The 16,582-nt window shown below is 43.4% G+C and overlaps 1 protein-coding gene across 1 annotated transcript in view; it reads right to left on the reverse strand.

The window, feature by feature from the left end:
* Positions 1-1,904: 1,904 nt before the first annotated feature.
* Positions 1,905-16,582, reverse strand: part of LOC135050650 (TRAF family member-associated NF-kappa-B activator-like) — a 120,203-nt gene continuing 105,525 nt past the window's right edge. Inside the window, exon 4 of the mRNA XM_063957077.1 lies at positions 1,905-3,489. Coding sequence (XP_063813147.1) covers positions 3,322-3,489 — 168 coding nt within the window. The 3' untranslated portion in view covers positions 1,905-3,321. The remainder of the gene's footprint in view (positions 3,490-16,582) is intronic.

Raw genomic sequence — 16,582 nt, forward strand, 5'->3', positions numbered from 1 at the left:
CCGTTCCTTGCCACTCCGTGTCGTAAATGGCATATTGGCAAGTTTACGCTTCTCATCAGACGCTTTTAATTTTGATTTTTGGGTCATTTTACTGAACTTTTGTAGTATACTTGACGACACAGAGGTAGAGCAATGGACTACTGTACCGTACTGCTATATATATACTGGTGGTCACAGCAACATTCTGCACTGTCCCCTCCTACTATATACTGCGCACAACTAAAATGCAGCACAGGTATGGATGCATAGTATACTTGACGACACAGAGGTAGAGCAGTGGACTACTGTACCGTACTGCTATATATATACTGGTGGTCACAACAACATTCTGCACTGTCCCCTCCTACTATATACTGTGCACAACTAAAATGCAGCACAGGTATGGATGCATAGTATACTTGACGACACAGAGGTAGAGCAGTGGACTACTGTACCGTACTGCTATATATATACTGGTGGTCACAGCAACATTCTGCACTGTCCTCCTACTATATACTACAATGCAGCACATATATGGAGCGTTTTTCAGGCAGAGAACGTAGATATTTTCAGCACACTGAGCACAGATATTTGCAGCATACTGAGCAGATATTTGCAGCACACTAAACACAGAAACTGAGAGAACGCAGCCACGTCCTCTCGCTATCATCTCCAAAGCATGAGTGAAAATGGCTGCAACACCCAGCTCCTTATATAGAATACGAATCTCGCGAGAATCCGACAGCGGGATGATGACGTTCGGGCGCGCTCGGGTTAACCGAGCAAGGCGGGAAGATTCGAGTCTGCCTCGGAACCGTGTAAAATGGGTGAAGTTCGGGGGGGTTCGGATCCCCGAGGAACCGAACCCGCTCATCACTAGTAATTGTATCTAGGGATTAATCCCACTCATACCTTAATTGTATACACTGTGTTACCCGCTTATTCTGTGGTTGGTAATGGGTTGCGCTATATCGCTGGGAGAGAGCGTAAATGGACTGAAATCAGGAAGCAAATATGAGATCCTTGTCTCTGTACCCCTGGAATTCTGCCATATTTCTAGTCTATTAGTCATTGCTAAGGAGAGCCATCTGAGAATCTTATTTTCATGGTCAGTTTGAAACTGTATGGCCCTGTATATATGTTAATACAGATACAGTTTGACTATCCCATATCCAAATATTCTGAAATACTGTACGGAATAGTCTGAAATATGGAATTTTTGGAGTGAGACTGAGATAGTGAACCCTTTGTTTTTGATGGCTCAATGTACACAAACTTTGTTTAATACACAAAGTTATTAAAATTAGTGTATTAAATTACCTTCAGGCTGTGTGTATGAGGTGTGTATGAAACATAAATGCATTCTGTGCTTAGACTTGAGTCCCATCGCCATAATATCTCATTATGATATGCAATTATTCCAAAATACGGAACAAATCCAATAACCAAAATACTTCTGGTCCCAAACATTATGGATATGGGTATATGCAACCTGTACCAGTAATGTATTAACCAGGTAAGTACACTGCCTCTTTGTGTCAATGCAACAAAGGACTGCAAAGAATAGTTTACAATATTTTCTGTTTAAAGAGTGCTTTAAGAAATTACAAGGTGACATCTGTCTGAAATATTTTTTCCCCCACAAGAGCATTTATGGCTATATTATTGTAACAAATGACTAAACTCGGTAGAGATGAATGTGACAGCTGCGTAGCTTTTCTCATTTTGAGTAAGTATGTGATAATGTTGTCTATAGACCCACCCAAGCGTATAAGTGAATGAATCAAGAGATACCAGTGAGGCCTATCTTCTTCACTCATTTCCTGTAGAGACTCTTCTGGCTGCAGGGATAAATAGTATAAATCATATAAACAGAGAGAAAACGTTAACTTGACATATTATTTTGCTGCATTTATAGCAGGACATAATTCTTTATTTAGAAGCATGAATCCATTTTATCATGACATTGTTCCTTTAACAGCAGCGTCCAAGCGGTACATATACTTGATATACGCCTGAAGGACATGCTCTGGTTTATATATTACAATGATAAACTATAACACCACTGAGAAATTTGTAAATAAGTGTGAAATAACTGTACCTTAATAATGTTCCTAAATAATGGCGGTGACAAGAGCTAAAATACTTATGGAAAATGCTGACTGTAGGTTATATATTTGTACTCCATAAAACACTATTTTTAACACCCTAGCTCCAATTACATATTTTGTTCTGCCAGCTACGTTCCCATTGTTGCTCTCTTAAGGTAGGTACACACTAGGCGATGTGTTCTATGAGTGACGTCACCTAGTGTTTCCCCCTCCCGGGCCGGACGGTCGGTGGCAGTGCATACACACTGAGCGATATGATGACAATATCGCTCAGTGACGTCACGCCGCAGCCGGGCAGGCAGTTCTTGGACGACAGGTCACATTGAGCTGCATGCATAGCCGACAGCCGCACATCGTTCCATGGTGGCATACGCACTTGCTGAGAAAGTAAACAACATCGTGAAAATGAGCGACGTTGTTTAACTTCTCGGCAAGTGTGTATGCACCTTTATTGTCCCTATTATTAAGAGAAATGTATGACTTTGATTTACTTTCTGGTGTTTTCCAATCTTCTTGTGGTAAAGAATAAAAATACATTTGAGAGCGTTTCCACATGTAGTTGATTTGAAAGCGGGCCCACCACTTTCTAAATGAAGTTATTCTAACACATTGCACTACGTAAATGCCCCACCCTGGTGACACCAGCTGTTGTATGCTCCCTCTGTCCCAACCCAGTATGAAAGCATTATGCTCACTCTCAGACAGCTTCCTTAATACATGTTCTGTTGCCTTGCAACCACTGTTATTGCAAAGAAGCTGGAAAGTAGTGAGGACACGTCCCAAAAGTGTGCATATGGTTCATGGAATTTCCATATGTTATTCGGGGTTTCATGTATTCTCTCTCTTGGGCTGAGGAAGCATAGAAAGTCTCCATTATTAGTATACTTACGTGGTGTAGAAATAGATTTGTCTTATAACCTCTATAATTTCTTTCATGATTCATGCAGTTTTCTGCGCTTTTTTTCTGTGATTTTCAGTCTTGTATTTATATCAGCAAAGTTTTTATTTTTATTTTCCATATAAAATCCAAACCTGTTATGCCTGATATCACTAAATACATGGCAAGACATTACAGGGTGCCAGACAAGAAAGATTACGTATTTAATGCACCGTGAACATATACAAACCAATAACTGATAGCTATTTGAAGATGTACAATTTTGAAATATGGAAGTTTTTCCCCACTCTTGTAACCTTCTACTGCTCTACAATTATGGTATGATGCTGAAGGTCATTCCATATGCCCAGTAAGATGTCCAAGAAATTCTCCTTTGGTTGCTGCACCTGCTGGAAATATTGCCTGGCAGAATTCACATATCTGAGAGCTGAGACTAACGTCCGAGTCCACACACTGACCAGGCTGGCCTTCTTCTGACAGACATCCTGGACTCCATGTAGGCTGAAGGAAACAGGGCAAGATGGACATAAATGTTTGAGAACTGACTGTATTTTAATCATGACAAAAATTAAACTGTTCCTGAATAAAATGGAGTAGCAAACATTTTACAATATGAACAAACACTATCTAAATGCTAAAAAGGAGGAGTTCATAATAAAATGCATACAGTACAACAAAAATATGGATTTCTGAAATAAATAGGCAGGGTAAATGTTTATTTTCGCACAATATAAAATATTGTATTGTCTTTGTTTTAGACTTATTCCCATCAGTACAGAGCTGTTGTTGAGATTGTTATCAAGCTGTAGTGTTATTTTATTTACTTCCCTAATCTCCATCTGTTTATGTTAAATATGACATCTTCCCTCCATCTGGCACTACTAAGTGATATTGGTAGTAAAGTCTCCGCATAATTTGGGCGCACATTGCTGAAAAGAAGCATGTACAGAATAAATGCATATATTCAGCAATATGCATATGCAAAGTTGTATTTCGATATGCAGAGCGTTAGCCATCTAGGCACCTCCTCATCATTTGCAGCGAAGACATGAAATTTATTGTACAAGATTATAATTTACTTAACACCCTCATCATCACATCCTCATCATTGGTGACCAGAGGTAGTTCTTCCAAAAAACTGTTTTGTGGGGTCCCAAACAAAGCAAGCACTTCAGCCACAAAGGTGTCAGTCCCTGTAGCTGAAGTGCTTGGTTCTTCAACTATGCATGTCCTTTTCAATATCCAACATAAGGGTGGGAGGAAGGGCCCAAGGACAATTCCATATTGCACCAACTTTCATTTCCCACTGCTTGTGTGGCAATGGTTCACAGATGTGCGATAAACTGCCATGTGTTTGTGCCGCTGCTCTGTCACTTAATAACTAACCAGGTAGCTGCAGCCTTCGGCCAGTAATGGTGAAAACAATATTGTAGGCTGTGAGGTGGTCAAAATTGACTGGATATGACTGAAAATGAATGTTATTGAAGTTAATAATACTCTAGGAACAAAAAAGGGCCCAAATTAAGTGATTTTAGCTTTTTTTTTGTACATTTTTCCAAAACTCCAAGTACAAATACAAAGCTAATTACAGCGGATTAGCAAATCCAAAGCCAGGCCGACGAATCAGAACCAAATCCAGCAAAAATGGCATGGCGCACATTCCTAGTAATATTGACTGATGAAGCTGCCGATTTGCTGAACTGCTGGAAGGCGGGGAAACGCGTCTCTTACCGACTGCTTTGTGAGACCCGTACTGGCGGCATTTGTACAAACCGTGTGAACTTTCTCCTGATATCGGGACCTTTTGTATCTCCGGATAAGGCTTGAACTAAGGTTGTGGAGCACCAGAGCCGGGAGTCAAATAGGAACCCACTGCCCAGAGGGAGGACGCGGTAAATGATCTGTTCTTAAATACAGCATGGCCATGTATACCAGCAATTGCTAATTATAACCCTGCAAAACTACCTTTTATTATGCATGCATATTAATTAACTTCTTCCTGCTTGGCATACTAACAACCAGAGTACTGGAACACCTAATATACCTTCTGGATACAATCTTTTACAATCTGTGATACAAGAAAAGTTATTGCAACATTATGTTAATCCAAGGAACACTTGCACATTTGTTGCAAATCAGCCTAAATAACATCGTTTTTTTCCTCAGCGTACTGAAATTATTGCTTGTATTTATGAATATTGTTTTTTTGCAACGAAATAGTATATTAAGACAGGGACCAATTAGAAATTATTGATTGCTGTTTTTCTTTAGCCAGTATAAGAGGTTCATGAACAGCCGTTTTATGTGTATTTTTAGATTTATTTATTTTATTACAACAATAAAAAACTATTTTATTTAATAATACTAATCTGTCAGCGCTTTCTAGTTTCTCTTTTTTCTAGTAGTGTTTGGTTGTGAAGGGCGGAGTGGTCCCTTTAATTCAGGAGAGCTGCAGACAGATTAATATATACTGAGCATTCAATTGGCGCCAGGTGGTACTTTGTACCTTTTGATGCTTTCTAGTAATATGTGAGCCTGATTTGATATCAGTCATCATTATCAATAACATGCACTTGTACCTGCCCTATGGTAGGTGCCTCCAAACAGGTGTATTTCCACTTTTGTCCAGATGTGCATATCTTGCATTTGAGTGAACACTTGAACACTACCTCACTGAACTTTGCCCATATGAGAACGCTATGTCACAGCCCAATAACACCTATTCAGTTATAAGTGTAGATATAATCGAAATACATACAGCTCTGTATTATCCACACATGCACGCGTCCATTTCTGAGCAAGCACAAAGCAAATTCATGCAAACAGTCATACATCTATCTCTGCACCAGTGCCCTGTAGGAAACAGCAGTCGCCTTACCCTCCCTTCTGCTGAGACAGACCAAAGTGCAAATGTGGGGTTGCCTATAACAGCAAGCAATTAACATAATTTAACATATATATATATATATATATATATATATATATATATGCTCCGGATCCCCGGCACTCACCTAGTCCCAGATAGGACAAACCTGCGCCGTTGCCATCCACAGGCCTTTGCTGGCCTCACATAAACAACTTCAATAAGAGGCGGCACTCGTGTCTTTTTCAATGATCAAAAGCGTGTATTGTGGTACATCAACGTTTCGGGGACCCCCGTCACCTTCACCCTGATGAAGGGGACGGGGGTCCCCGAAACGTTGATGTACCAGATACACGCTTTTGATCATTGAAAAAGACACCGAGTGCCGCCTCTTATTGAAGTTGTTTATATATATATATATACATACATATGTAGAGAGAGAGAGAGAGTTATGTAGAAATTTTGCAGATAATACAGATGAAGCCACGCTCATCTAGCCTGCAGCATGCCATATTTGTGGCAAGTCAGGCACGGCAAGTGTGCCTGTGACTAGGACACACGCACATAGGAATCAGCGAGCGTACTAGGCTGCAGTTTGGCGTGCTAAGTCAAATCCAGGCCTCGGCACGGTGGGTGTGCCTGTGCACCCCTGTTGCAGCCTGGATAAGTGTGGCTACATCTCTGGTTGTATGCAGTATGTCTCATTTCTGCTAAAGGTTGGTATGAAGAGATTAAAGACATTTCCAAAAGAGCAGTACAGAGTATAGTATATGCTGTTTTGTTTTTTGGCCCACGATGACAGTAGGCCAATGTTTGTAACTCCTTATCACTTCTGACTGCTGACAAGATGAATGAATTACTAATTACCCACCTACAGGAGATTGTACATGAATAAGCTAAAGCAGTATAGACGTTTCCTAGTTTTCTCAGAAGCTATAGAGCAATTTCCATCCACAGCAAAAGTGACTTTTGCAGGTACTTCGTGAGCAAGACATAATTGCCCTCTTTACGGATTATCCAAGAGACTCCAAAATTTGGGGTAGTTCATCCAGCTCTTGAGAGTGTGGGCAAACCTCTTTCCCCGCTGTAATGAGAAGATTCACTGTGAATCATGTTCTCATGGCCCTGCACCAGAGATATAATGCCAGCATTCAAGCCAAAATATCACAGGAGGCAGACCTGCAAAGCTGTAAGTCATAGAACTATGCCCCTAGAAAGTAGACAGGACATTAATCACCTCCACTATTCTCATTCCCAGGTAGACCTAAAATATCACAAAAGTAAATAAGAGATTTTTGGGGGTATTTACAAACTCTGAACTGTGGAAAGCTAGGGCAACACAAAGGCTGTGAAGATGTCAAACTAAGTAAGCCATTTCAGTCCTGAAGCTTCAATGCAAAGCTACGGTAAAATAATGCATTTCCTATATGAACATTTCAGTTGTCTAAACCAATGAGTACTCTAGATGGACGATTAGGCACATTTTTGAAAAATAAAATATTCTGTGTTTTTGCATTTTCAGAATTGACCTTCATTACCTAATGCGTACATAAGGAAACATAAGGAAATATGAAAGTGGGACATGGTTTAAACTTCAAATCTGATATACAGTAAGAAGTAGCAGGGCAGACAGAATCTCTGCAATGTACGTTTCATAGCAAGAGTTAAAAATGAGAAAAAGGGATAAAGTCATTGATGGTTGAGTAATCAAACCATGGACACAAGGAGAAAGTCAGGGCAAACAGCAAACAAAAGGGGACATTTATCATAGATCACATATTCAAAGTGATCTTACCGCCTCAGATCACTTGCATTATGCGATCACATCAAGCTGATGTATTAATCAGCACCTGCAAGGACAAGGGCTCCGAATGGAGCCTATCCCTGCAGTGTGCTGTGACGTCTGCCTATGGTGCTGCGTATGTGTGGTCAGTCACACCGCACAAGCACAGAGGTCACTTTCAGGGAGGATTCCAGGGGAACTCTCTCTCGGCTGCTAATGCGTCAAGTAGCCCATAGGCTACATTGGGCTACCACCATTTTCAGATGGCTGTAGCTGGCTGCGGGGGCCAATATCGGGAATGCTTTGTATTCTGGATATTGGTAAGTCTGACAGCATTGCATCCCCCATAGAAACATATGGGGGATGCGTCTGCCGGCGGGAACGGAGGGATCACAGCAGGTATCGGAGATATCTGCTGCTGTCCCTCCTTCATACATTCAGGTGATACCAAATATTTGTGGCTAACCCACCAAAACAGGTGTTTTTGGTAGAGATGAGCGGGTTCGGTTTCTCTGAATCCGAACCCGCCAGAACTTCATGTTTTTTTTCACGGGTCCGAGCGACTCGGATCTTCCCGCCTTGCTCGGTTAACCCGAGCGCGCCCGAACGTCATCATGACGCTGTCGGATTCTCGCGAGGCTCGGATTCTATCGCGAGACTCGGATTCTATATAAGGAGCCGCGCGTCGCCGCCATTTTCACACGTGCATTGAGATTGATAGGGAGAGGACGTGGCTGGCGTCCTCTCCGTTTAGAATTAGAATAGATTAGAGAGACACTTGATTTACTAATTTTGGGGAGCATTAGGAGTACTCAGTAGTGTACAGTGCAGAGTTTTGCTGATAGTGACCAGTGACCACCAGTTTTATTTATAATCCGTTCTCTGCCTGAAAAAAGCGATACACAGCACACAGTGACTCAGTCACATACCATATCTGTGTGCACTGCTCAGGCTCAGGCCAGTGTGCTGCATCATCTATTATCTATATATAATATTATATATATCTGTCTGACTGCTCAGCTCACACAGCTTATAATTGTGGGGGAGACTGGGGAGCACTACTGCAGTGCCAGTTATAGGTTATAGCAGGAGCCAGGAGTACATAATATATTATATAGTGAGTGACCACCAGACACACAGTGCAGTTTATTTAATATATCCGTTCTCTGCCTGAAAAAAGCGATACACACAGTGACTCAGTCAGTCACATACCATATCTGTGTGCACTGCTCAGGCTCAGGCCAGTGTGCTGCATCATCTATATATATTATATATCTGTCTGACTGCTCAGCTCACACAGCTTATAATTGTGGGGGAGACTGGGGAGCACTACTGCAGTGCCAGTTATAGGTTATAGCAGGAGCCAGGAGTACATAATATTATATTAAAATTAAACAGTGCACACTTTTGCTGCAGGAGTGCCACTGCCAGTGTGACTAGTGACCAGTGACCTGACCACCAGTATATATAATATTAGTAGTATACTATCTCTTTATCAACCAGTCTATATTAGCAGCAGACACAGTACAGTGCGGTAGTTCACGGCTGTGGCTACCTCTGTGTCGGCACTCGGCAGCCCGTCCATAATTGTATATACCACCTAACCGTGGTTTTTTTTTCTTTCTTTATACATACATACTAGTTACGAGTATACTATCTCTTTATCAACCAGTCTATATATTAGCAGCAGACACAGTACAGTGCGGTAGTTCACGGCTGTGGCTACCTCTGTGTCGGCACTCGGCAGCCCGTCCATAATTGTATATACCACCTAACCGTGGTTTTTTTTTCTTTCTTTATACATACATACTAGTTACGAGTATACTATCTCTTTATCAACCAGTCTATATATTAGCAGCAGACACAGTACAGTGCGGTAGTTCACGGCTGTGGCTACCTCTGTGTCGGCACTCGGCAGCCCGTCCATAATTGTATATACCACCTAACCGTGGTTTTTTTTTCTTTCTTTATACATACATACTAGTTACGAGTATACTATCTCTTTATCAACCAGTCTATATATTAGCAGCAGACACAGTACAGTGCGGTAGTTCACGGCTGTGGCTACCTCTGTGTCGGCACTCGGCAGCCCGTCCATAATTGTATACTAGTATCCAATCCATCCATCTCCATTGTTTACCTGAGGTGCCTTTTAGTTGTGCCTATTAAAATATGGAGAACAAAAATGTTGAGGTTCCAAAATTAGGGAAAGATCAAGATCCACTTCCACCTCATGCTGAAGCTGCTGCCACTAGTCATGGCCGAGACGATGAAATGCCAGCAACGTCGTCTGCCAAGGCCGATGCCCAATGGCATAGTACAGAGCATGTCAAAACCAAAACACCAAATATCAGTAAAAAAAGGACTCCAAAACCTAAAATAAAATTGTCGGAGGAGAAGCGTAAACTTGCCAATATGCCATTTACCACACGGAGTGGCAAGGAACGGCTGAGGCCCTGGCCTATGTTCATGGCTAGTGGTTCAGCTTCACATGAGGATGGAAGCACTCAGCCTCTCGCTAGAAAACTGAAAAGACTCAAGCTGGCAAAAGCACCGCAAAGAACTGTGCGTTCTTTGAAATCCCAAATCCACAAGGAGAGTCCAATTGTGTCGGTTGCGATGCCTGACCTTCCCAACACTGGACGTGAAGAGCATGCGCCTTCCACCATTTGCACGCCCCCTGCAAGTGCTGGAAGGAGCACCCGCAGTCCAGTTCCTGATAGTCAGATTGAAGATGTCAGTGTTGAAGTACACCAGGATGAGGAGGATATGGGTGTTGCTGGCGCTGGGGAGGAAATTGACCAGGAGGATTCTGATGGTGAGGTGGTTTGTTTAAGTCAGGCACCCGGGGAGACACCTGTTGTCCGTGGGAGGAATATGGCCGTTGACATGCCAGGTGAAAATACCAAAAAAATCAGCTCTTCGGTGTGGAGGTATTTCACCAGAAATGCGGACAACAGGTGTCAAGCCGTGTGTTCCCTTTGTCAAGCTGTAATAAGTAGGGGTAAGGACGTTAACCACCTCGGAACATCCTCCCTTATACGTCACCTGCAGCGCATTCATAATAAGTCAGTGACAAGTTCAAAAACTTTGGGTGACAGCGGAAGCAGTCCACTGACCAGTAAATCCCTTCCTCTTGTAACCAAGCTCACGCAAACCACCCCACCAACTCCCTCAGTGTCAATTTCCTCCTTCCCCAGGAATGCCAGTAGTCCTGCAGGCCATGTCACTGGCAAGTCTGACGAGTCCTCTCCTGCCTGGGATTCCTCCGATGCATCCTTGCGTGTAACGCCTACTGCTGCTGGCGCTGCTGTTGTTGCCGCTGGGAGTCGATGGTCATCCCAGAGGGGAAGTCGTAAGCCCACTTGTACTACTTCCAGTAAGCAATTGACTGTTCAACAGTCCTTTGCGAGGAAGATGAAATATCACAGCAGTCATCCTACTGCAAAGCGGATAACTGAGTCCTTGACAACTATGTTGGTGTTAGACGTGCGTCCGGTATCCGCCGTTAGTTCACAGGGAACTAGACAATTTATTGAGGCAGTGTGCCCCCGTTACCAAATACCATCTAGGTTCCACTTCTCTAGGCAGGCGATACCGAGAATGTACACGGACGTCAGAAAAAGACTCACCAGTCTCCTAAAAAATGCAGTTGTACCCAATGTCCACTTAACCACGGACATGTGGACAAGTGGAGCAGGGCAGGGTCAGGACTATATGACTGTGACAGCCCACTGGGTAGATGTATGGACTCCCGCCGCAAGAACAGCAGCGGCGGCACCAGTAGCAGCATCTCGCAAACGCCAACTCTTTCCTAGGCAGGCTACGCTTTGTATCACCGCTTTCCAGAATACGCACACAGCTGAAAACCTCTTACGGCAACTGAGGAAGATCATCGCGGAATGGCTTACCCCAATTGGACTCTCCTGTGGATTTGTGGCATCGGACAACGCCAGCAATATTGTGTGTGCATTAAATATGGGCAAATTCCAGCACGTCCCATGTTTTGCACATACCTTGAATTTGGTGGTGCAGAATTTTTTAAAAAACGACAGGGGCGTGCAAGAGATGCTGTCGGTGGCCAGAAAAATTGCGGGACACTTTCGGCGTACAGGCACCACGTACAGAAGACTGGAGCACCACCAAAAACTACTGAACCTGCCCTGCCATCATCTGAAGCAAGAAGTGGTAACGAGGTGGAATTCAACCCTCTATATGCTTCAGAGGTTGGAGGAGCAGCAAAAGGCCATTCAAGCCTATACAATTGAGCACGATATAGGAGGTGGAATGCACCTGTCTCAAGTGCAGTGGAGAATGATTTCAACGTTGTGCAAGGTTCTGATGCCCTTTGAACTTGCCACACGTGAAGTCAGTTCAGACACTGCCAGCCTGAGTCAGGTCATTCCCCTCATCAGGCTTTTGCAGAAGAAGCTGGAGGCATTGAAGAAGGAGCTAAAAGGGAGCGATTCCGCTAGGCATGTGGGACTTGTGGATGCAGCCCTTAATTCGCTTAACAAGGATTCACGGGTGGTCAATCTGTTGAAATCAGAGCACTACATTTTGGCCACCGTGCTCGATCCTAGATTTAAAGCCTACCTTGGATCTCTCTTTCCGGCAGACACAGGTCTGCTGGGGTTGAAAGACCTGCTGGTGACAAAATTGTCAAGTCAAGCGGAACGCGACCTGTCAACATCTCCTCCTTCACATTCTCCCGCAACTGGGGGTGCGAGGAAAAGGCTCAGAATTCCGAGCCCACCCGCTGGCGGTGATGCAGGGCAGTCTGGAGCGACTGCTGATGCTGACATCTGGTCCGGACTGAAGGACCTGACAACGATTACGGACATGTCGTCTACTGTCACTGCATATGATTCTCTCAACATTGATAGAATGGTGGAGGATTATATGAGTGACCGCATCCAAGTAGGCACGTCACACAGTCCGTACTTATACTGGCAGGAAAAAGAGGCAATTTGGAGGCCCTTGCACAAACTGGCTTTATTCTACCTAAGTTGCCCTCCCACAAGTGTGTACTCCGAAAGAGTGTTTAGTGCCGCCGCTCACCTTGTCAGCAATCGGCGTACGAGGTTACATCCAGAAAATGTGGAGAAGATGATGTTCATTAAAATGAATTATAATCAATTCCTCCGCGGAGACATTGACCAGCAGCAATTGCCTCCACAAAGTACACAGGGAGCTGAGATGGTGGATTCCAGTGGGGACGAATTGATAATCTGTGAGGAGGGGGATGTACACGGTGATATATCGGAGGGTGAAGATGAGGTGGACATCTTGCCTCTGTAGAGCCAGTTTGTGCAAGGAGAGATTAATTGCTTCTTTTTTTGGGGGGGGTCCAAACCAACCCGTCATATCAGTCACAGTCGTGTGGCAGACCCTGTCACTGAAATGATGGGTTGGTTAAAGTGTGCATGTCCTGTTTTGTTTATACAACATAAGGGTGGGTGGGAGGGCCCAAGGACAATTCCATCTTGCACCTCTTTTTTCTTTTCTTTTTCTTTGCATCATGTGCTGATTGGGGAGGGTTTTTTTGGAAGGGACATCCTGCGTGACACTGCAGTGCCACTCCTAGATGGGCCCGGTGTTTGTGTCGGCCACTAGGGTCGCTAATCTTACTCACACAGTCAGCTACCTCATTGCGCCTCTTTTTTTCTTTGCGTCATGTGCTGTTTGGGGAGGGTTTTTTGGAAGGGACATCCTGCGTGACACTGCAGTGCCACTCTTAGATGGGCCCGGTGTTTGTGTCGGCCACTAGGGTCGCTAATCTTACTCACACAGCTACCTCATTGCGCCTCTTTTTTTCTTTGCGTCATGTGCTGTTTGGGGAGGGTTTTTTGGAAGGGACATCCTGCGTGACACTGCAGTGCCACTCCTAGATGGGCCCGGTGTTTGTGTCGGCCACTAGGGTCGCTAATCTTACTCACACAGCTACCTCATTGCGCCTCTTTTTTTCTTTGCGTCATGTGCTGTTTGGGGAGGGTTTTTTGGAAGGGACATCCTGCGTGACACTGCAGTGCCACTCCTAGATGGGCCCGGTGTTTGTGTCGGCCACTAGGGTCGCTAATCTTACTCGCACAGCTACCTCATTGCGCCTCTTTTTTTCTTTGCGTCATGTGCTGTTTGGGGAGGGTTTTTTGGAAGGGACATCCTGCGTGACACTGCAGTGCCACTCCTAGATGGGCCCAGTGTTTGTGTCGGCCACTAGGGTCGCTTATCTTACTCACACAGCGACCTCGGTGCAAATTTTAGGACTAAAAATAATATTGTGAGGTGTGAGGTATTCAGAATAGACTGAAAATGAGTGTAAATTATGGTTTTTGAGGTTAATAATACTTTGGGATCAAAATGACCCCCAAATTCTATGATTTAAGCTGTTTTTTAGTGTTTTTTGAAAAAAACACCCGAATCCAAAACACACCCGAATCCGACAAAAAAAATTCGGTGAGGTTTTGCCAAAACGCGTTCGAACCCAAAACACGGCCGCGGAACCGAACCCAAAACCAAAACACAAAACCCGAAAAATTTCAGGCGCTCATCTCTACCTATAACCTTTGTGTATCTAAATTAAAATACAGGTTGAGTATCCCTTATCCAAAATGCTTGGGACCAGAGGAATTTTGGATATCGGATTTTTCCGTATTTTGGAATAATTGCATACCATAATGAGATATCATGGAGATGGGACCTAAATCTAAGCACAGGATGCATTTATGTCACATATCCTCATACAAACAGCCTGAAGGTAATTTTAGCCAATATTTTTTATAACTTTGTGCATTAAACGAAGTGTGTGTACATTCACACAATTCATTTATGTTTCATATACACCTTATACACACAGCCTGAAGGTCATTTAATACAATATTTTTAATAACTTTGAGTATTAAACAAAGTTTGTGTACATTGAGCCATCAAAAAACAAAGGTTTCACTATCTCATCCTCACTCAAAAAAAGTCCGTATTTCAGAATATTTGGATATGGGATACTCAACCTGTATAGCTCATCTCAAAAAACGAGTGTAAAGTAATCATATATCTGGGTAACTTTGACCTTGAGTTTAGGTCCAGGAAGTAATTTCTATACTTTATGGAGCTTGTGAATAGTGTGAGAGTTGTACATATAAAGGTTTATAATCATGTCCACTTATCCCTTTCTAGAACATGGCACCAGCTCATATAAAGAGGATCACTAACATTAAGCTGCATTTTGACCCTTGAGGCACTCTATTTGTTAATCCTGCCACAGATGTTAAGGTCTGACCCACATGTTGCCCTGGATAAATTACTGTATACCATATGTGCTTAATCGAAGTCAACATATTCAATTTAAAGCAGGCATTGAGTAGATAGCTGTAATATGACTTGCTATGTTACTAATATCAAACCAAAGAATATTTGGGAACATATTATTTCACTCGTTTGCAAAGTCTGGTTTTTAGTCCAATACATTGTAATACTGCAGTAGCAGACAAGATGGCAGTTTTAAAAACTAGGCCTCAAAGAGCACATAATGCAAAGAAAAAAAGAGGTGCGCCGAGGTTCCTGGATGACTAAGCTAAGCAACACAAGTGGGTGGCAGAAACACCTGGCCCATCTAGGAGTGGCACTGCAGTGGCAGACAGGATGGCAGTTTTCAAAAATAGGCCCCAAAGAGCACATAATGCAAAGAAAAAAAAGAGGTGCACAGAGGTCGCTGGATGATTAAGCTAAGCGACACAAGTGGGCGGCACAAGCACCTGGCCCATCTAGGAGTGGCACTCCAGTGGCAGACAGGATTGCAGTTTTAAAAACTAGGCCCCAAAGAGCACATAATGCAAAGAAAAAAAAAAGAGGGGCAAGATGGAATTGTCCTTGGGCCCTCCCACCCACCCATATGTTGTATAAACAGGACATGCACACTTTAACAAACCAATCATTTCAGCGACAGGGTCTGCCACACGACTGTGGCCGAAATGACTGGTTTGTTTGGGCCCATAAAAAAAGAAGCAACTAATCCCCCCACCAAAAAAGAAGCATTTCATCTCTCCTTGCACAAACTGGCTCTAGAGGCAAGATGTCGTTAGCATCCTCTGATTCCTCACCCCTTTCAGTGCGTACATCCTCCTCCTCACAGAGTATTAATTCGTTCCCACTGGAATCCACCATCACAGGTCCCTGTGTACTGTCTGGAGGCAATTGCTGGTAAAGGTCTTCATGGAGGAATTTATAATTCATTTTGATGAACATCATCTTCTCCACATTTTGTGGAAGTAACCTCCTACGCCAATCGCTGACAAGGTTACTGACTGCACTAAACACTCTTTCAGAGTACACACTGGAGGGGGGGCAACTTAGGTAAAATAAAGCTAGTTTGTGTAAGGGCCTCCAGTACACATACAGTCTTGGAAAGGTCAGGCCTAGATATCGCAACCCCGGACACACTTGGACTCTCCTTGGGGATTTGTGATATCTCTGAATGCACAGTTGTATTTTCCTGTGCTTTAACAAGCTTAATTTTTTAAGAGGGAGGAGGGCTTCCATACTCATGAGAAGCTGAGCCACCAGTCATGAACATAGGCCAAGGTCTTAGCCTTTCCTTGCCACTTCGTGTTGTGAATGGCATGTTGCCAATTTTACGTTTCTCGTCAGATAATTTCTTTTTTTTTCTGATTATTAATTTTTGCTTCTTGGATTTTACACACTCTCTATGACATTGGGCATCGGCCTTAGCGGATGACGTTAATGGAATTGCATCGTCAATGTCATTACTGGTGGCAGCAGCAGCTTCAGCACTAGTACTAGGAACTGGAAGTGTTTCCTGATCTTCAACTATTTTTTCCTCCAAATTGTTGTTCTCCATTTCACAGGACAGCACCCCTTATTATTACAGCACACAGAACAGTGTCCCTTTAATTTCACAGCACCCCTGTATACTCACCGCACACAGGGACAGT

This window comes from Pseudophryne corroboree, chromosome 2 (assembly GCF_028390025.1).
Source record: "Pseudophryne corroboree isolate aPseCor3 chromosome 2, aPseCor3.hap2, whole genome shotgun sequence".
Lineage (NCBI taxonomy): Eukaryota > Metazoa > Chordata > Amphibia > Anura > Myobatrachidae > Pseudophryne > Pseudophryne corroboree.